A 21,604-nucleotide genomic window follows, 5' to 3' on the forward strand; every position below is an offset into this window, starting at 1 on the left:
CCTCATTTGCATTACTTAAAAACATTGATTATCTTTGATGTATGCCTTATTGAAGTGCTTCTAGTCAGTCCTACTTCAGCCAACTGTATTAAAATGATTTTAGATGTGAACACAAATGGTGAGGGCCATTTTGCTTTCATATTGCAATTGCTCCCCAAAACAATGAGAGTATGATTAGTTGAGCAAAACCAAGTTACTACAAACACTGTTGTGAGCAAAACAGTGTTATTATCATGGAGCTAGGGCAGTCAGCTGGAGTAGTCACCAAAGACTTGCCTTTGAACTTGTGGGTGTCCTATTGTTTGCCATCAAAGAGTTGAAAAGAGACTTACATATGGCCATGCGAGAGGGATTAAAATCACACGAGAAACACTTATAAACATGATGACTGAGTACATGTAATAATCTAAGGTAACCATGAGGATGGCTCTTCCTGAAAACATTAAGTATGGTTGCAGTTGCAGAAACATTGCCAATTTAGGAAGATTTAAGTTAGCTTCATGTCAGGGAGAGGTGTTTGGGAAGTACTGACAAGTGAGGTGACTGTGTTCTGTGGAATACAGGACAGTTTAACCAGGTGTTTGGACGACCACCATGTGACTACACGGATACCACCCCTGCCATAAGTGTAAAATTATCCCTTTAGGATCATAGTAGCTAGTTCATTTTCATTTTCATTAGGAGTTTTTTTCCAAAGTGACTCAATTTAGCATATTTTATACCTTGACCAGGATTTTTATTCTTAATCTAAATGAATTGTAGCTTTAATTCCCCCATGTTAATTTTTTTCTAACGTGATTGTAAACAGAACCAGTCCTTTGAGAAGTACATTTTATTAAAGAGAGAGAGAGAGAGAGAGAGAGAGAGAGAGAGAGGTGGCTCCTTGGTCAAGTTTGGCCTTGGTGAACTTTAACCTAATGTAAATTTTGCTGGTTTTTCCTTTGATTCTGTGATTTATTCCGGGTCTAATTTTCCTGGATTGCATTTACAGGTCAAAATGTAAGAAGAAAATGTGACTTTTCCTCTGCATTTCCATTTTAGTTCAACTATTAACAGTTTTATTTTGTGTTAATTTTAAAGTGATACATATTATAAATCATATGAAGGGTGACTGGAGCAAATATGTGTCATCCTAGGCTAGTGCCCAAGCCTGGCAACCCGAGTTTAAACCCTGGAACCACATAAAAGGTGGAAGGAAAGAGCAGACTCCTGAAAGTTGTCCTCTGACCTGCACACACACACACACACACACACACACACACACACACACACACACACGGTAGCATGTGCATGCCTATACTCATAGATGTCATATACATATGCACAGCACACATATACTACTAATTATGAATGAAATAAAACATTTTGAAGTAAATTCATTATATTGATATGCATCTGTGACCCTGGTCACAACATCAGGTCAAATTGTCCTGTTCTGATCATATTCTCAGGTAATAGGCAAATCCCTCTCATCCTCAGCACAGTAATATTGATAGGACTGTATTGCTCAAAAAAATCAGAGATGAAATAGATGATTTCTTCATTTACTTGAGTCCCTGATTCAAAGTAAGGAATTTTAAAAACTCAGCATATAAAATTCTATTTCAGTCCTTATATGAACAAATCATATGAAAACACATTTACAAGTCTATATGTATATGCATGTGTAAAAATTATGTCTATTTGTGCAGTCAGAAGTATTATCTTAACCTAACACTGTGCTTAGGTAGGTTTAGAATGGAGTCTAGAATTGTTATTGACCCACTCCCCACATAGGCCAGTGGGTCCTCAGGCGTCCTCCAAAAGCTCATTGAAACTGGTGGATTCTGCCTCTGCATTTAAAGCAAAAACACACCCTGTGTTGTGCCCATGGATTGAAGCTTCTGGAATAGTTCTAAGTACTCCAGAAAATATATAGGCTGCTCTTGACCATCCTTAGGAGCTCTGTTTTTTGACACTGCAAACCCCAGTGTGGATTGGTGTTAGGTGGTTTCCTAGATTTCAGCCTAGTTTAAATGCCTACAATCAATGACTAATCATCAGGAAGATTCTAGAGGCTGACTTAGCCTCTGAGTAAACTCTGTGGGAAGGATGGGCAACAGGTCTGTGATTAGAACACAGACTGTGTTGGTTGGGTGTGCTGGTGTATCCTGTGATCCTACAGGGCAAGTGGAGACAAGACCTCAGGAAAGCTAGTGAAGGCTGGCCCTAGCAAGTTTGAGGCCAGCCTGAACCACATGAAGCCTTGTCTCAATAAATCAGATGAAAAAGAAAACTGTCAGAATGTTTAAGAAGATAATGTGGTGGTTTTTGTTTTGTTTTTGTTTTAAATATGTATAGGGGTGATTCAACGCTTGTGAAATTGAATATTGCAACTGCTTCAGGCTACCTCATTTCTGGTATGTGACAGCATTTTTTCATTGCTCGTTACTTGTTAAACATTCGTGGAGTGATGCAAAGAATCTATTGTTGATGCTTTTGGCTTATTTGAAAATTAGCTTTAAGGATCTGTACAGGAAAAAATACAACCTTCAATGGTGGCAAGCCTGAAACTTACTTTTTGGCTTTCTAGATTAAGCAGGTACCACCATGTGGTGCTGTCGACCAAACCCGGGCCTTTATGCATGCTAGGCAGGCACTCTACAGAGCTGACTCCTCAGCAGTTCCGGGATCGTGTACAGAATAAAATTATTATTAAGACTCTCCTAAATAAGATAACAATTCATGAAACATTAATCACACAAAGTAAGGCCATCTCAGTCTCTACAGAATATGCCACAAAATGATTATAGCTTGTGACCAAGGAAAGTGCAGCCAAAACATACAGGGAAAATGGATATATCGAAAGAAAGGTATTCACTGATATTCTTATTTTTCTGATAGTATTTAGTTTCTCTTTAAAATTTACAACTTGAGTCCTCTTTCAAAATGTTTATATCTAGTTTTGTGCTAGTAACGTTTGCTTTTAAAAATGAAATCTCTATGTCCTAGAGGCTCTAATGCCACAAGTTTGAACCCTCAGTGGCCTTCAGTTTCCCAGTCTACGTTTGATGTTCAACCATTTGCTAAGGAAAATAATTGTGTTAATATTTTCTGAGTCATGATATGTAGACTGAGTCTCTTAACGAGAAATTGATGCCTTCCCTTTATTTGTAGACTTTTTGAATAGTCATAGTTCTTGGTGGTTTTACTAGTTTTCCTTAATGATTATTTATATCTTTTTTTTTTTTTTTCTGTTGAGGGCATGGTAAGGTAGTGTATGCCTGCAATCCCAGAATTGAAATAGGAAGATTAGGAGTTCCAGGTGAACCTCAGCTACATAGCAAATTAGAAGCTAGTTGAGCTACATGAGCTCTCTCGCAAAAATGAATGAATGAATGAATGAATGAATGAATAAGAAAAATTAGTATTTTAAATATGAAGGGATAATTTTGTACCTTTTACTGATATTTTACCTGTTTGCCTTGCTGTAGGACTAAAAATCAACAACTTAAACTTACGTTCAACTTACTTTTTGATTGATTATTTTTGTATTTTCAACATGTTTAACTCTGGAAACAAGTTTTTGCTTATACTTCTAGCAGTTGTTAGTACTGTTGGGTATGGCCGGTGGATTCTGAGGCTGTGAAGCTTCCCCTAGCTTGACCTTTGTGGGGAGGGCGAGGCAGGTAAAGGGAGCAGAAGTAGGTGGAGTTAGGGACTTGGAGGCTGAACTAGGCACCGTGAAGTCAGAACGGACAGCCAAGGGTTAGTGGACAATGAGGTTAATACTCATAAAACCAAGCAGCTTTTTTCCAATGTGATATCTCATTCCTCTTTCTTGCAGATTTATTGATTATACTTTTGAATTGGAAAGTGATCGGCGACAAGTTTTTTGTAATTCACCATTGTACTGCTCTAACGGCATACTGCTTTGTATTGGTGAGTACCGGCATTCCCAGTAGCCTAGCTAGCAGACAAGGCTGGAGAGAGACGCTTAAGGCTGAACATAATTCTAAGCCTGTAAGTCTTTTTATTTGTTTGTTTGGAGACAGGTTCTCTCTGTGTAGTTCTGGCTGTCCTGGAACTCACTATGTAGACCAGGCAGACTTCAAACTCAAAGATCAGCCTGTGCCTCTGCCTCCTAAGTGCTGGGGCTAAAGGCGTGCGCCACCATGCCCAGTATTCTGTAAATCTCAATTCACCGTGGCCGCATTCAAATGCATGCAGGGATCACTTTTAAGATAAGTTACCTTGTTTAATAACTAAAATAATAAATTCACATGTATTTTTCTACTAGTGTCGATTTGCTTTAGTTTGTTTAGTTTGGTTTTGGTTTTATGAGATGGGGTCTCATGTAGTGTAGGCTGGCTGAACCTAATCTTGAATTAACAACACACTCCTCCCCTTCCCCTTCACACCAATTGCACCAGATATATATTAAAAGGAAAGGCAGTTCATTACATTACAGTCTTGTCAAGGTGATTTAGGGGTCATTTGCATTTCCTTAATGCTTATGGGTTCTTCTCTTTGTCTTTTTGTAACAGTAATGATAAATTTATAGTAGGTAGCGGTGAGGCTGAAGGTACCATTAGGGTATTTTGGTTTTTGAGAATTTCATACTTGAGTATGCTGTATTAACATCATTTCTATCCCCCTCCCCTCCCATGCAACTCCTCCCATGCCCCCTTAACTCTTGGTCTTTCTGCCTCCACCTCTCAACAGGTAAAGGGATGACATGGGCCACCGCTCCTGACTTGGGGTGTCTATTTACTCCTAAACCAAGTCAGGCAAATGACACTAGTTGTTTGAATTTCCACTTAAAAGTCCTTAGGACCTTGCAGATGCAGCTACTTGTCTTTCTAGATGCGTTTGTGGTTTAGCAGCCTTGGATATGTATAGATTTCTGTATGCTGTAGAAAGAATGTAAACTGATAAAGTGAACGGGTCCCTTACATGCGTCTGTAAGCATCGATATTATGAACCGCTGTTCTGTCTTGACCTCTGAAATCATCAGCTTGGTAAGTGGCTGGCTGTGTGTAGATTGGCAAGTTAAATGCTTAATTATATGAGATGAATACTAGTTTCCCCTTTGGAGTTTTATGCCTGCTTTTAAAAAATCAAATGCATGCTGTTGTTTTAAAGGAGAAATTAATGGTTGTCTTATTTAGTGAATTGATAAGTAAGATCCATTGCAGTCTTGCTGTTTTAATGGCTCCTTCATTATGTTGTTTTACTATGAAATATATCTAAATTGAGTCTGTTCATAGCAAAGCAAAATAAGAGAAAAAGAAATGAAACGATTTTGTTGTTGTTTTAAGACAGGGCATCTCTATGTAGCCCTGGCGACCCTAGAACTCTATATGTAGTACAGTTGGTCTTGAGCTCAAAGAGATCTTGCCTGCCTCTGCTTCCCAAAAACTGGATTAAAGACCCTGTTATTGAACAATTTGCAACCAGAGTTTAGGGCAGAAATATCAGCTCCCACAGCCCAATCAGATCATTTAATAACACCAATGGAAAAGATCAGTGATGGTGAAAAACAGAAAGGAGATGTCATTGATCCGGAGAGGAATGGATGCCCCGAGTTCATCTCCAGATTACTGACATGAGCTTCAGTTTTAAAGAAAGGAAGACTCGGGGCAGGACTGTAGGTATGACTAGGCAGTCCTGGTCAAGGGATAGCCCTTTATTTAGATCACTGTTTTGGAGCTGGTCCTGCAAGCTGGTCCACTGAGAAGTATTCATCCTCACTGTTGAGAGGACTAATCTGGTTACTCGAAGATAATTTCTCCTGCTCAGAGTGGCCTCAATATCATCACCTCTGCCCTCAGTGGGTGGGAGTCTGTCTTAGACTTGGCTGTCACTCTGGGGTAGTTTCAGTCCCCTCTTTTTAAGGGTCCTGTTGTTCTGAAATCCAAGGTGACTGCAAGTTTAGGATAATGACGGAGACCTGTGGGTGTCTTTGGGATCCTGGTGCTTTGTGAAATGCCTGAGGAGACAGAAGGAAAATGAAGGCAGAGGTGCCAGGTCTTCCCTGTGCTTTTAGTTATCTTGTGGACCCAAGGGAGGAGTCAGGGCTTTTTAGCAAAAGCAGTTTCTAAGTGTCTACTATTAATAATCTTACACTTCTTTGAATATACAAAGGGTTTTTCCCCCTGTGCAGTAAACTCACAGCCCATTCTGTTACTCTAAGAAGGCTAACAAAGTAAGAATTCCTTTTTCTGGAGTAAAATGTTACAAAATTCTTATTTATAAGAATCATTATTTAGAAGCACTTTGACTTGACATGTCTGCCACTGTCTAAAGATCTTTTTACTTAGATGATCTTGTTGTTGGAACTAAATAAAAAAGCAGGAGTAGAAGCAGGTTTCTTCTAGGTTTTAAATATATCCTCTAGTGAAGAAATGGTTTGAATAGCAAGATGCGGATTCAGGATATTACAGGTTGTACTTAGGAATTCTAAACACACCTATATATTTATACATATGAATGTTTTACCTACATGTATGTATGCATACCACATGCATGCCTGGTGCTCAGGGAAGTCAGGCAGGAGTTACAGACAGTTGTGAGCCACCGCGTGGGTGCTGGGAATTGAACCTAGATCCTCTGCAAGAGCAGCAAGTATTCTTAACCATTGAGCCATCTCTCCAGCCCCTTATACCTAGGTTTTTCAATGCCTTTGTGTATGTGTCTGTGCATGTTGTATGTTTGTGTATATATGTGTGTACATGTATGTGTGTATATGCCTGTGGAGGTCAGAGGTGCTAACCACTTTGGTTTTTGAGACAGCATCTCTCACTGGCCTGGAACTCACCAAGTAGGTGGGCCTGGCTGAGTCCGTGGGATCTACCTGTCTCTCTGTCTCCCCAGAGCTGGGATTCTAAGTTATGTGCCATCAGGCCTGGCTTTTGTATATATGGATGCTAGGTATTGAGTTCAGCTCCTCCTGTTTGCAGTATAAGCACTTTACTGGCTGAGCTTTCTCCCCAGCCTTGGGTTAGATAATATTTTGAGCACTCTTTTTGCACTTCCCTCTACCACATTTACTAGATTAATTTTTTTTCCACCAGAGTAATTTAAATCTCGGGAATGCTGCTTCTGTCTGCACAGAGAGATAAACATGTGACAGCTTTTTAAGCTCAGCTTTCACCATGCTAAAGGATGCTGATCAGCAATGGAAGAGAGACAGGTTATCTCTTTCTGTGCAGATGTGGGTTGATTTATGTAGTTGGAGTTTTCTCCAGCCCCGCTCGGGCCCACAGCTGCTCAGACCCAAGTAAACACACAGAGACTTATATTACTTATAAACTTGCTATCTAGTTCTTATATCTTAAATTAACCCATTTCTATTCATCTAGAAGTTGGCACGTGGCTTGTGGCTTACCCGTACATCTTGCTTCTCATGGTGGCGGTGGCTGGCAGCATCTCCTGACTCAGCCTTCCACTTCCCAGAATTCTCCTCTCTGCTTGTCCTGCCTGTACTATACTTCCTGCCTGGCCACTGGACAATCAGTGTTTTATTTATCAATCAATCAGAGCAACACATTCACAGCATACAGAAAGACATCCCCAGCAGATTTATGCTTTGATGCATTTAAAAATATATGTATCTATTTATTTTATGTGTGTGGGTGTTTTGTGTCATGTATGTCTGTGCACCATGTATGTGCTTGGTGTCCTTGGAGACCAGATGAGGCATCAGATTCCCCCAGAACTGTAGTTACAGATGGTTGTGATCCACCATGTGGGTGCTTGGAGTCGAACCTGGGTCTATCTATCCAGCCCCTTAATGCATTTTTTAAAGGACACTTCCCCATACTGTAGCTGCCCATCCTGATTTCCTTGGTATGCTCAGTTTTTTTTTGTTGTTGTTGTTTTCTTCTTATGACAATGTGCTCAGTTTCTTTTTTCTTATGACTCACTGCATGGTCCAGCCAAACCACACCTGCGTATAATTAGTTACGTTTTTTTCCGAAAACATGTAAACCTGAAAATCATATTGTGTGCATCATTATCAACTCTGCCTTGTTGCAGGGCCCTGGTGTCTAGTTATTAAACCAGTCTGCTGCAGTGTAGGAAGAAACTTTGGTTTCTGATGGGTCTTCATGAATTTATTTAAAAGTATTGATTGCAGTGTGGTGTCTGAGGGGTCAGAATTTCTGTGCAGACTCCTTTTCTTTGTTTAATGCTTTACCCCAGTTTCTGTGTTTTAAAAATACTTTAAAGCAGTTGTGTATGAAGTCCTATTGAAAGTGGAAGACTTTGTTGTGCCACGCTCACTGAAGTAGTTTTCCATAGACATTAAGGATTAGGAAAAGATTGGCCCTTTTTTTATAGCATTCGCAGAAATTTCCAGGGGTTGGAGAGCTATTGCCCAGTAAGCACGGGGACCTGAACTTGATCCTCAGCCGTTGTGTAAAAAGTAGACATGGCAGCTCACACTTACCATCCCTGTACCGGGGAGGTGGAGCCAAGTGAGTCCTCTAACCACCTAGTTAGCCAAATAGGCATGTTCCAGACCAGCAAAAGATACTGTCTCAAAAAATAAAAAAAAAAAAAAATAAGGGGAATTGTAACTGCAGAAGACACCCAAGATTGACCTCAAGCCTCTGCATGCATGAACCTGGACACCTGCACACACACATGCATGGACATGCAAACATATACACATCATAAATAGCTCCATACCAGTGCCGTGAAATAAATGCCACTCACTAATCTTTTATGGTTAATGGAGTTAGGAAGCAAAATCTTTATTTTAAAAAGGTTTTGTTTTTGGAGACAGGGTTTCACTCTGTTAGCCTGACTGTCCTGGAATGTGCTGTGTAGCCCAGGCTGGCTGAACTCACAGAGATCCGCCTGCCTCTGCCTCCTAAGTAAGTGCGGGACCATCTTAAGCTGAATTCGGCAAAGTAGAACGTCCTTCTTTCGGAGTGGCAGGGCAGTTTGGGTGGTTCCCTAGCTCCAGTTTCCTCTAGTCTAGAGTCTCCTGAAGGCATTAGTGGCTGGGTGAGAGTCTCCTGCAGGCAACTATGAGCATTGTTAAACCATTGATTGTCCTGATAGCCGTAGAAAAAGTGGTCACTTGATTGACAGCTCCCATTGCCACTTCAAAAATGGCCAGTGAAAGTTTTCATTGTCACCTTCTCATAGTCAACCTGTTAAGAGTTTCAGCAATGACATTCACAGTCTTGGCTGACTCCGGAACTGAAGGCGACAGCAGTGTCTCCCAATCTGGGCTTCTTCTCTACCTACCTCTCCTGGTGAAGCCGTTCTGTTTCCACTCTGGGCAGTTCCTGCCGTGGCTGGGCATGAGGGATGGACCTGACAGCTGCCAGTCAAGCTGCTGAACTGCTTACGGTGATAGCTCTGGTCATTTAAAAGGAAAGATTGTGAATGCATTTAACAATTTTCTTCAGCAAGCTTGAAAAAAAAAATTCTTAACTTCTAGCCACTAAATAACCTTAGCCTGGGCCTCCTGAGCTGTCTCAGTTTGGTATATGATGATTAAAAAAAAAAAGCTGTTAACTAAGAAGATCAAAATGCCCATCTGGCCTAGTATTTTACTCTTAAAGTAGATTTTCCTAAAAGCAAGCTTATCATGACTCCACTTATTTGAGATCCTAGAATAACTAAGTCCAGGTTCTGGCAGTAGTGGTGATGGTTGCATTACAGTCTGAGGGTTCTTAATGTCACTGACTCTACACTTCTAAACCATCATGTTGTGGATATTTTATCACAATAAATCAAGAAAGCTTATTTATGAAAAGTTTGGAGAAAAAATACTGTGTTGGACAACATATTATATTTTTAAAATAAAGCTACATACTAGAATAATATCTTAAAGAAATGAGCTTAAATTTGCATTGAGATTTAATAACTTGTAAAAGAGAGAAATACCCTGGAGGTAGTCATTGACCGCATTTTACTTCTATCAATAGTATCTATTACATCTGAAAATGGAAGCGGTTTTCCAACTGAGGCATCACCAGGAAAGGCACAGTTTCAGTTAGAAAATGTTCTAATTTGCCTGGTCAGAGCACACCCAATGTAGCCCTTAACTGGAGCCCCTAATCTTGCATACGTTCAGGGGAGAAATATTCAAGGGAGCAGCCAGTTGACTGTAGAGGCAAGATTAAATTAGTTACCTGTTGTATTATGACAGATAATGGAAGGACCCAGAAATGAGAACCTGAAAAGGAGAAGTAGTTAGAGGATACTTGGAAATGTCCAAGGACTGTGAAGTGGGAGAGGAAGGATATTTACCCTGGGTTAAGCCAGACTTTGCAACCAAAGCTGATGTGAATGGTCATGTTAAAGTATCTGGAACTAAGGTGTGTAGGTGTGTGGAGGGTGGTGGTTGTCGCGGGTGAGGATGTGGATCATAGGGCCTGTGGTTTCCACTGGGGAACTAATTGAGAAAACAGCCAGGAGTGGTGGTGCATGCCAGGAATTCCAGCATCCAATTGGCTGTGGCAGGAGAACACCAAGTTTGAGGCCAGCCTGTGCTACAGTATAGCAAGACCCTTTCTCAATAATTTAAGTAAATAATTAAGTAACCAATGATAAGTCAGTAATACCACAGTAACTTAGAGAATAAAAAGATGCTTCGTTAGCTTCTTTCTTCCTGCAAACATAGATATTTATAAAAACATTTTCTGAGTTTGTAGAAATTTATCCTTTCGTGTGTTCTCTAGGGCTCTTTCTCCAGGGTTAAGTATTGGCTATACTTGACTCATGTAATTACAGTTGGTGTGTATTGCACTTATACACATATATACCTTTCTGAATTTTCTGAGAGTTTTTGAGAGATGTTGGACTAAACTAGGCCTCTAAAAATACTCATATTGGGCTAGGTGTGGTGGCCCATGTTCTTTAATCCCAGCACTCGGGAGGTAGAGGCAGGCAGAACTCTGTGAGTTCAACACCAGCTAGAGCTACACAGTAAGATCCTGGCTCAGCAAAAATTTATATTTAGATTGGCAGAAAAAAGTAGAGAAGGTCAGAAGACAGTGCGGAGAGAGCCCTTGGAAGAAGACATCCCCTCTTCCTAGGGATAGCCAGGAGTTGGGCTGGCAGGAAACGGGGTTTGGGGGGGCAGAGGAGGGGTGCACATTTGGGTAAGATGTAGCCACCCGAGGGATGGAGTGGAAGTTCTAACTTAACATGTCATGTATTTTTACAGTTCACAAAATGGTTGTAGGATCTGTAGCCAGAGAACTTGATAGAGCTGGCAAACTGATGATGCTATACAAGAAAGAAATCAGAACCAGGAGTGGTGGATCACGCCTGTAATCCCAGCACTTGGGAAGCAGAGGCGGGCAGATCTCCTGAGTTCGAGGCCGGCTTGGTCTGTAGGATGAGTTCCAGGACAGCCAAAGCTACACAAAGAAACCCTGTCTCAAAAAGCAGGGTGTGTGTGTGTGTGTGTGTGTGTGTGTGTGTGTGTGTGTGTGTGTGTTAGAGTGGGAGAGGATATTCTTAGCAGGTTTCATGCAGCTGGCAGGTGCCGAAGGCTCTCTGATGGGACCCCAGTGAGACCTGTAAAACAGCACCAGTGTGTGGTTGGTTCCTCGGAGAGGTTTCAGCTTCCTGCATCTGGCAGGTTATTTTCTAAAACGGATGTTTCCACGAGACCTGGGGAGGAAGCAGGGCTTCTCCTGCCCCAGCTGAGGAGCACACAGAACATAGATACCACAGTACTCCAGCAATCAAGTGAGTGGCCAGTGGCAACCCAGTTCAAAGAGAAGGAGGTAGCATTTCCACCCTTGCTGGGAGGAGCCTACATGTTCAGAGAGAAGGAATGGTGATGTCCATTTTCAGAGATTGCTCTATCTTGGTCTGCCGGTGTAAGATAACATGCAGTGGAAAGGGTTTAACCCTGTGTTTCTAACTGGCTTTTCTTCAGAGGTGAGTGAGCTCTTGGCCTCAGAGGTGAGGCTCCTGTTAGGGCAAGATTCAGCTCAGGAAAAATGTGTCAACTGCTGTGCCAGGCTTTGTGGACAACAAGGCATAGGATTATAGGTACTTGGCAGGTTCTGGTCATTGTAACAGACAAGCTGAGAGATCTGTGGAGAAACTGACCTCACTGGGAGTTAAAGGGTCAGGAGGAAACTTTTCTAGAGGAAACGCAGCGGATTCTCATGGAAAACACTGTATGGTATGGTGGAGGTGCTTGTAAGTCATCATTAACCACAGTGAAGGGAGCTAACTCCTTGGCACATAAAGATCCCAAGCCATCTTGGTTTGCTATGTGCTGGACTCACCTGCAAGCCTGTGAAGACACAGATGACTGGTCTCTAGCTCTGGGGTTGCAGAGTCAGTACGTGTGGGATCAGGCTCAAGGAATATGCATATCCAGGCTTGGGGAGATGGCTCAGTGGGCAAAGTGTTTGCTGTGTAAGCGTTAGGACCTGAGTTTGGATCCCCAGTCCCCATGTAAAAGCCTGACTTGGCGATGTGAATCTGTTACTCCAGTGTTGGAGGGAGGGAGGGAGATAATCAGATTCTAGAAGGTGAATGCTAGGTTCAGTGAGAGAAGGAGAGGGACAGTGGAAGACAGGTGATGTCCACCTCTGGTCTCCACAAGCACAGGCATAGGTGAGTACATCCTCACACACTCATTGAGACACGTGCATAGAACACATGAACATTAAAGAAAATAAGAGGGGTCGTTGAGACGGCTCAGCAGATAGGTCGAGGCGCTTGCTGTTCAAGCCTGAGACTGTCTCTAGATTCTACAACACGGTGGAAGGAGAGAAGTGATTTTAACAGCATTGTCCACTGCCTTCCATACATGCCATGCGCCACATGCACCCCAGACAGCCATCTCACACACACAGTGATGATACTCCAAAAACAAACAAAAAATCTGGGCTGGAGAGACGGCTCAGCAGTTGGGAGCATTGTCTATAATCCAGCTCAAAGTGATTGACACCCTCATACAGATGTAAATGCAGGCAAAACACCAATGCACGTAAATAAAAAGAAATAAACCATTAACCGAAACCCTGTGCATCTCTATCAGGTTCCCTGCCCTCTGTTCCAGGCACCGTACTTTGGAGCCGCTGGAACCAAATGAGAGTGGAGATTTCTTTGGGGAGGACAGAATTTAGAAGGTCTCAGCTTTTCTTTAATGTGGAGAATTTGCACTTTGGGTGAATATGGCTAGAGAAAGACGTTTTCCAATGTACTATTTTTAGCAGTAACTTGATATTTAAAGGACATCATAAAGTTATGTTGCCTCTGGTACTAATTTGGTGCCTTGGTTAACAGCCACATTTTATTCTATGACGCTATGAAAGGAGATGGAGGAAGTGATCAGCAGCTGTTTTCAATGTAATGTATTTCCTGAACATACTTTTGAGCTTACCATTAACCAGTAAATTAAAATTAAAAATTAAAAAAATTTAAGTTTCATTATTTAAAAAAAAAAAGAAAGAAAGAGAGAGAGAAAGAAAGAATGAATTAGGGGCAGCCGGAGAGATGGCTCAGCAGTTAAGAGCACTGGCTGTTCTTCCAGAAGACCTGGTTCAATTCCCAGCATCTATATGGCAGCTCATAACTCTAACTCCAGTCCCAGGAGATCTGACGCCCTCTTCTGGCCTCATTGACACCAGGCACACATGTGATGCACATATATACTTGTAGGCAAAACACCCATACACATAAGTAAATCGGTCAATAAATAAAAACTTTTAAAAACCCACAAATTTTAGCAGTGGCTCTTACCTTCAGGAAAGCTGTGTTTTGGAGGACACAGGAAGTCATTTGTCAAGGAAGTTGGTATACTTTTGGAACATATTAGCTCATAATATTTTGTAGATGTCTGGTTAGTCACATTCTGTAAACATTGAACATAATTATGTTACATGCTACAGCCTTAAAACACCTGACCCAAAGAAGAAGAAAGCTGTTAGTAAAAAACAGATTGGATGAAGAGCTGCCTTTAGCCAAGGGGAGAAAGGTGATGTTGTGAGGGAGGAAATTTACCCTACAAAACAAGAACTCATGCTTATTACACATGTGAGCCCACTGTAGTGAGGAATAACTCAGCAGACGTGGTGAGACACGTTTACAGTCCCCGCACTTGGAGGTCGAGCCACAAGGATCACAGGTGAGGGCTAGCCTCGGGTATATAGTGAGACTCTGTCTCGAAACAAAACAAGAAGTGAGGTGAGCAGAGGCAGACAGAGAGACAGACAGAAACAACCAGAAAATAGAGGGATTGTTGTAACAAAGTATTTCTAAGACTTTTGTCCCTGCTTCAAGTAAGAATCCCACTAAAAATAACTTTTTCCTTTGCATAATTTATCCCAAGACTTGCATATATATTTTCAAAGTTCATCTCTCTTGCTTTAATTCAGTACAGAACTTATAGTTAAAACATTGTTCTTCTAATTTCTTTTTTCTTTAAAAACACATTGTTTTCTTTTGACACAGGGACTTGTTATGTAGTTGTTATGTAGTTTGGCTAGAACTTAGGATCTTCCTAAGAGCTAGGAAACAGATGTGTGCCACTATGCTGAGAGTCAACCTGCTTTTAAGTCGAATACTCCAACTAATTGATTTTTAAAAGATGGATTTATTATTTTTATATGTATGTGTGAGTATGCCTTAGTGTATGTGTGGGGCACCATGTGGGTGCCTGGTGCTTGCAGAGACCAGAGAGGATGTCAGGTTCCCTGGAACTAGTGTTACAAGTGGTTATGAGCTGCCATGTGGGTGCTGGGATCCAAATCCACATCTTCTTCAAGGGTAGCAAGTTCTCTTTACTGCTGAGCCATCTCTCCAACCCCTCTAAGCAATTCTTCTGGACAGATTCATCTGTGCTTTTAAGAAGTCACCACAATTTTTTATTAAGAATACACATAAAATATGCATGAACTTGCATTGTGAGTAGCAATTTGTTTCCTGTTATTTTTAAAGTGCTTCTTAATGCTGTGCAAAGTAGAGAGGTCAGGCTGTTCTGTTTTTCATCCTTGTGTTTCCTAGCTGCAAATGTGACTTCTATTATGTATGAAAATGAATTTATAGTAAAACAAAAATGAGCGTGACTTACCCAAGGAAGATGTGTCACTGAAAATCCTACATCCCAGGAAACCCATCCCATGATGTGAAACTATCCATGGCAACTCTGATTTACGGTTTCTAATAATGGATCACCCATCACTGGGACATTCTGATGCAACTGAAGTATGCTGTAATTGTGAACAGCAATAGTCCCTCATAGACTTTGGGTGTTGGACTGACAGTTCTGATTTGCACTGTTTAATCTATAAGGTTGAATTTTCTAGAGTGACTGTATTTTCTCAGCGTTTATGTAATGAAAATGAGATGGCTTATGATACCACTAGAATGCCCAAACATCACTGATAAAAGAAGGTCATCATTCTTGTATATGGAAAAATATATACTATTAATAAGCAGATAGAAAAACTCATAACATTGAATTAAAGAGAAATATAGTCAAAACAGAAATACTATGCAATATGCAGAAAAAGAATTGGGGATTCCACATTGGTATGAATTGAATTATGGTCCCACTAAGATTCCCGTGTTGAATTCCTAGCTTCCAGTACCTCTGAATGTGGAAATAGGTCCATTTGCATATGTAATTAGTTAAGAGGAGTTCATTTTGCAGTAGGCTGGGTCTTTAATAAACCGTTACTGATGTCCATATTAAAAGGAGTGGGTTGGGCCAAGGAATTCTGTGTGAAGATAGAAGTTAGGCCACCAAAGTGGAGGGACCATCAGAAGCTGGCAGCAAGGGTGGAGCAGAGAATTCCCTTGACCTTCAGAGGTATGCACCCGATGGCACCTTCACCTCAGACCTCTGGCTTCTAAAACTGAGTTCTCTTGCTGAAACATTGTACCCTTCACCCACCACCCATTTCTTTGTTGCAGCCCTCCCAGATGAATACACTTGTGGCTGAAGAATTGTAAAGGCATAGAAGGACGTGGGCTTTCTCAAGTCTGTGATGCAATGGGCAGCTACATCTAAATCAAGCTGTGCCCTTTCCATCTTGCAGAAAGATGTTGATGCTCAGTTGAAAGCAGCTGGCTTTGAGTTAGCTTAGACAATACCATATGAACATACACATCATATGTTTGTCTTGATTGCTACATGACATTGAGCAAACTTGCATTTCCTAATGCCAAGGCAGCAACTCAGAAATCCTCTTGACAGAATGGGTACAGGGAGGAGGATTGTGGGGCTGAAAAGGTGTTTTGACCTCTTGTAACACAGAGTTGATTGTGTCAGATGTCAGATGGGAGCAGTGTTCGGCTCTTCAGTAGTCACATCGAGTCATGGCAACAAAAAGTGCCCACCCCGAGCCCCGCTTCTGGGTGTGTTTTGAAGAACAGAGTTAGACACTGAAATCAAAATAAGAGTTGGTGGTAATTGTTAACATGCAGATGAGGTGTTGCTCATCTTGTGTTTGGCAGGGAACACATGCACATCTTTGGCCAATTTCAGCGTATAAATGTCTTGCCAAAATGGGGAAAGATATTACCTGTTAAATTCCTTGCATATCTGTACACAACTTCTGATTTTGAGGATTTTGTATTCAATCACATAAATTTCACCAAAACCTCCAGAACAACTTAATACATTGAGGATGAAATGTAGAAAAATAGTACAGTAAAGCAAATGTTTATGGACAGTCTCTCAGAGCTCTTTGGTTTTTGAGGAGGCCACAGGAAGAAACCATCTTCATTTGAGTTGTTTAAGGTGTTTGTTGCAAGAAAATAAAATCATATAATGAAGCAGTTACTCAGCTTTTGAAAATGAGGTAACTTCAAAACTTCAATATGAATTATGGGATGGAAATGTAGCTTAATGGTTCAGTGCTTGTCTAGCACACAGAGAGCTCTGGGTTTTGCCCATAGCAGCACTTAATCTGAGGCATGGTAGAAGCAGGAGGTAGAAGCAGAAAGATCAGGAGTTCAGAGTCCTCTTTGGTTACCTAGTGAGTTCAAAGTCAGCATGTGCTGTATATGACACTGTTTCAAAAACAACAAAATTTACCAGCAAATGGGAGCCACATCAAACAGGAGTCTATAATAGCTTATCAGGGAGTCCCGTCTACTTTAAGTATGAAAACACCATGTTATTCAGAGATATGCAGTGTAGCTAGCTGATGCCCTCCTACCTCCAAAGGAACTGAACTGACAACAGCTGGTCCCCTAAAACAAGATTTTAGATACAAAGTGACTAGATGTTTCTGGGGAACAGGAAACTTAATAACGCATTCTAGATCCTAGCATCTTCGTTGGGAAACTATATAACCTGGGCTTATGTCATAGTGGATTGACAATAGAAACTGGTGCTTGGTTAGCTGAGGAGCTGAAATGCAAGTCAGAGTGAATCTCGTGTGTCATTGTCGTAGTTTTACACACCCGGGTTTACAAAGTTTCCCCTCTGGCTGCAGGTAGTCACTGGAAAGGAAGAAATGTTACTGAGAAAGAAAACAGAAAAGAAGTATCCTGTGTCATGAGACAGGGAAAAATGTTATCTTTAAACTCATTCTAATTCTAATTAGTTTATATTATTCTTAAAATGTGTTATATATTCTAGAAACATACAGTATCGCCTGTTTAACTGTTCAACAGAGGTAAAAGGACAGTAAGAATGGTTGTAGAATGTAGTACTGTCATTAAAAAAAAAACAACCACTTTGTTGAGTTGGTGTTGTTATTACTAACAGGCACTGTTACCTTTCACCACATATAGTGAAATCAGTAAACCCACACAGAGCCTGAATCTACACATGGCTTCAAGTGGCAGTGCCCTGGGTCACTGTGACAAGTTGACCTCTCATCCAGCATGCTGGTTTGCTCTTTGGCCATCCCTCCTCCCTTCTTACTCATACAGTCCAATCTCACTGACGACAATGAACTGTAAAATAGGGGGAAAAAATAGCTCCAGGAAAGCTAATTCTATGGTCAAGTGCTGAATTGTAAATCCCCCAAATAATTATGTAGACAAGTAGTTTAAAAAAGAAAAAAACAACTTTAGATTTTTAATGCTTCATGTTGCTTTAATTTAGCATGGCATACCTGGCCAGAAAATAGTTTACCAAATTTTGTGTGCATCCACTGGATTGGGGTGGGGAGACTTTTCTCTGAGATGTATTACAACTCTGATAGGATTAGACATGCTGGAGTGACCCCATTTGCCTCATGGCAGTTTTAACACCCCCCCCCCCCACTCGTGTGTAGCATGAATCTTAAAAGTTCTTATTAATAAGATCAAACCTGAGGCCAGTTATTGGGGTGAAATGCTGGAAGATCAGAGACAGAACAAGCCACAGCTAACCTCACCTGGCCAACTTCTCAGCTGATCTTGTTTCCTCAGACTGGAGGCCTCTGAGTCCTCATCCAGAATGAGTCTCAGCTGAATTGCTGCTCAAAAGCCTGAATGCTTAATCAGCCAAATGCTTAACCATCCAAATGCTTAACCAGCCAAATGCTTCTAGTTTCTGGTCCTCACACCTTATACACCTTTCTGCATTCTACCATTACTCCCTGGGATTAAAGGCTCGCTTTCTGTGATTAAAGGCATGAGTCACCATGCTTGGCTGTATCCTTGAACGGATGGATTTCTGCCTCTGGAATGCTAGGATTAAAGGCGTGTGCTACCACTGCCTAGCCTTTATGTTTAATATTGTGGCTGTTCTGTCTCTGACCCCAGATAAGTTTATTAGCATGCATAATATTTCGGGGAACACAATACCACACTGTGTGTGTGTGTGTGTGTGTGTGTGTGTGTGTGTGTGTTTTCTAGCTCTAGGATCTTCCAATTGACAGGTATATATTTCTAGATCTAGTGTTGTGTTTAGCAAAATATATACTTGCTTACAGATTAATTATCACACAGTGTAGGATAATTACACTTTTGAGATGTTTAAGCACTTTTATTTCATAATGGATATTAAAAGAATACCCAGAGGCATTTACTATAAAACTCTTTAACTTTAGAAGTCCACATTTCTATGTGATCATTTTTCCTAGAGTAGTTTGAGGATGCTGTAATGGTGGATGGTAGAGTGTGTTACTTCAGTGTGAACCAGTTACTTGATTTCTGTTTCCCTGGGTGAACATAAAGTGCTAAGTGAACTTAAATATGTGATGGACCATCTTTTATCACCTGTAGAATTCTAAGCACATCTCTAAAGTCTGAAGAAGAAAATCAGGAGGCTGGAGAGATGGTTTAGCAGTTAAGAGTACTGGCTGCCCTTCCAGAGGACCTGGGTTTGGTTCCCAGCACCCACACGATGCCTCACAACTGTCTGTAACTGCGATCTAGGAGACCTTCTTCTCTGGTCTCCCAGAGCACCAGGCATGCATATGGTGCCCATATAAACATTCAGCCCCACATTCATACACCTGAAAAATACTTTTTAAAAAAGAAGAAAATTAGTTTAATGATAAAAGGTAGACACCTGGTCTGTTTTTATAATGATGGCCTATACGTAGGAGTGACTGGCTATTTCTAGAACGTTTGTATATTTTGATGAGTCCCTGACACTGTTTCTGTCTCTTATCCAGAAAGATGGAGTGCTTTCGTACATTGCCAATTTTCGCCTGCTTGCCGAGCTCTCCAGCCCCTTTGTGAACCAGAGGTAGGTTACAGGGATCAGTTTGAAGTTGTGTGGTTTCATTTTAATCTGTGGAAACCTTTTCTCCAAGATGCAGAGCTCAAGTCTCTGTGAACAAACAGAAAACACTTTATCCACACAGCCGCTCCCCAGCCCCTCTGTGCAAATTGTTAGATGTTCCTTGAATTCTTTTATAGCCTAAAACTTGAGAGTAAGGTGGTAGATTCCCAAGCTGCAGAATAAGTGTGATGTTTCTCTTCTCCTCTTTTCCAGGTGGTTCTTTGAAGCCCTGAAGTACCCCAAGTTTTCCAAAGCCAATGTCATCAATGGAATTCTCATGACAGTGGTCTTTTTCATAGTGCGGATCATTGCAATACCGCCTCTGTATTTCTTTGTGTACTCCGTGTACGGAACAGAGCCCTACATAAGGCTTGGATTTACAGTCCAGTATATCTGGATCACTACTTGTTTTGTTTTGGATGTGATGAATGTCATGTGGATGATCAAAATTACAAAAGGATGCATCAAGGTCATCTCTCTCATCGGACAGGAGAAAGCCAAGACTAGCCTTCAGAATGGGAAACTCGATTAAAGGCGTGCTTCATCAAACACCTTTGCTTCCATAAGCCATTTTCATGCCTCCTCACGCCGTGTCTACTAGTAGATGAGTTCCTGGCATGCTCTTATGCTGCTCTATTAGTTATGATTGTTATTCAGGGTTTCAGTGTTTTCTTCCCTCTCTCTTTTTTATATTTAGAAAAGAGAAAATAAAATTTAGTTTTCACTCCCAAGAGTTCTTCTTTCCTTCTGCATTTTGAGCATGGATAGGAATTGAAAGGTTTAAATAAAAGTTGTAAGTAGAGTGGTGAAACTTTACTGAGCTCTCAGTGCATGTGGGGATTATTCTCTGCAGAAGAATGAATGACTGGTAATTTGGTGGCTTTGATATGCCACCCGTTTTGCTGAAGGAATGAGAACTGCTTTTGAGTCTGTAAGCCGCTTGGTTTATTGTGCTGTTTTCTCTTCTAATGTTGGTGCCTGTGTAGGGTTTAATTTCTAAGTTGCTAACACATCCTTTCCTGTAGGCCATCAGAAATGACACAATTTCATCTGGATATGCATTCATCTGTTAGGATGGAGTATTTCACTCACTTTGACAATATCATGTTTGAAAATATTTCTTGCATTTTAAAATTTCAGATGCCACTTTTTTTGTATGTTTAGTGCTTTATCCAACTATATATATATTTTTATTTTATTGTCAGGCCAGGTTTAAGACCCACTGTGTGGACCTTAGGGATGAAGGTCTTTTAAAAGTGCATGCTGATAAATGACTACTTAGGCTACTAGGAGGATGCACTAGGAACGTGACTTCAGTACCTCTGCCTTCCCCTCTGTTTCCCTGTACTTTTTCCATGAAAAATATCTTTCTTCTTGCAAAATCTTCCCTGAGTTCCAAGCCTGACACCAGAATACTAGTCTTTCCCAGAATGCATCTGTCATGCTCCTGAAATCGGCCTTGTATGGGTAAAACTACAGACAAGTGTAGTGTTTGTGTTTTCTTCATAGACTTTATTCAGGCTTGCTAATTTCCTCTTTGCTTTCTTATTCTTGAGCACGAAGGAAGGAAGAAGGTGGTTTAACCCCAAGTATTGACATTATCAAAACTATCATTCTATGTGAAGGAAGTAGTGTGTGTGTGTGTGTGTGTGTGTGTGTGTGTGTGTGTGTGTATACGTGTGTACTTTTACTTTGGTTCTTGCAGTCCAAATAGAGAATTATGTATTTAGCTATTATTGCCTTTATTTATTTTCTTCTGAAGTACTTGACTTTAATGATTGTTCTTAAGAAAAAAAGAGTCTTACTTCAATTAGTGGTGAATACTTGAATTTAACTGAACCTAAGCCAAAAGATCTAATCCATATAGAGTCTTGGATTGAAGGAGAGAGTTTGACTCTCTTTCATCATTAATCTTATGATGAGGAAAGGAGGCTAGTGGAATGTAATCAAAATATG

General features: G+C 40.8%; 1 protein-coding gene across 1 annotated transcript; it reads left to right on the forward strand.

Annotated features, from left to right (window-relative positions):
- Nucleotides 1-2,340: 2,340 nt before the first annotated feature.
- On the forward strand, nucleotides 2,341-20,197 carry LOC131902199 (TLC domain-containing protein 4-like; the record flags this gene model as incomplete). Its single annotated transcript, XM_059253240.1, has 4 exons — nucleotides 2,341-2,399; nucleotides 3,827-3,921; nucleotides 19,539-19,612; nucleotides 19,862-20,197. Coding segments are annotated over 4 exons (547 nt in total), but the record flags the coding sequence as incomplete, so codon positions are not given.
- Nucleotides 20,198-21,604: the final 1,407 nt, after the last annotated feature.

The sequence above is a fragment of the Peromyscus eremicus genome, unplaced genomic scaffold (assembly GCF_949786415.1).
Source record: "Peromyscus eremicus unplaced genomic scaffold, PerEre_H2_v1 PerEre#2#unplaced_3751, whole genome shotgun sequence".
NCBI classification, from domain to species: Eukaryota; Metazoa; Chordata; class Mammalia; order Rodentia; family Cricetidae; genus Peromyscus; species Peromyscus eremicus.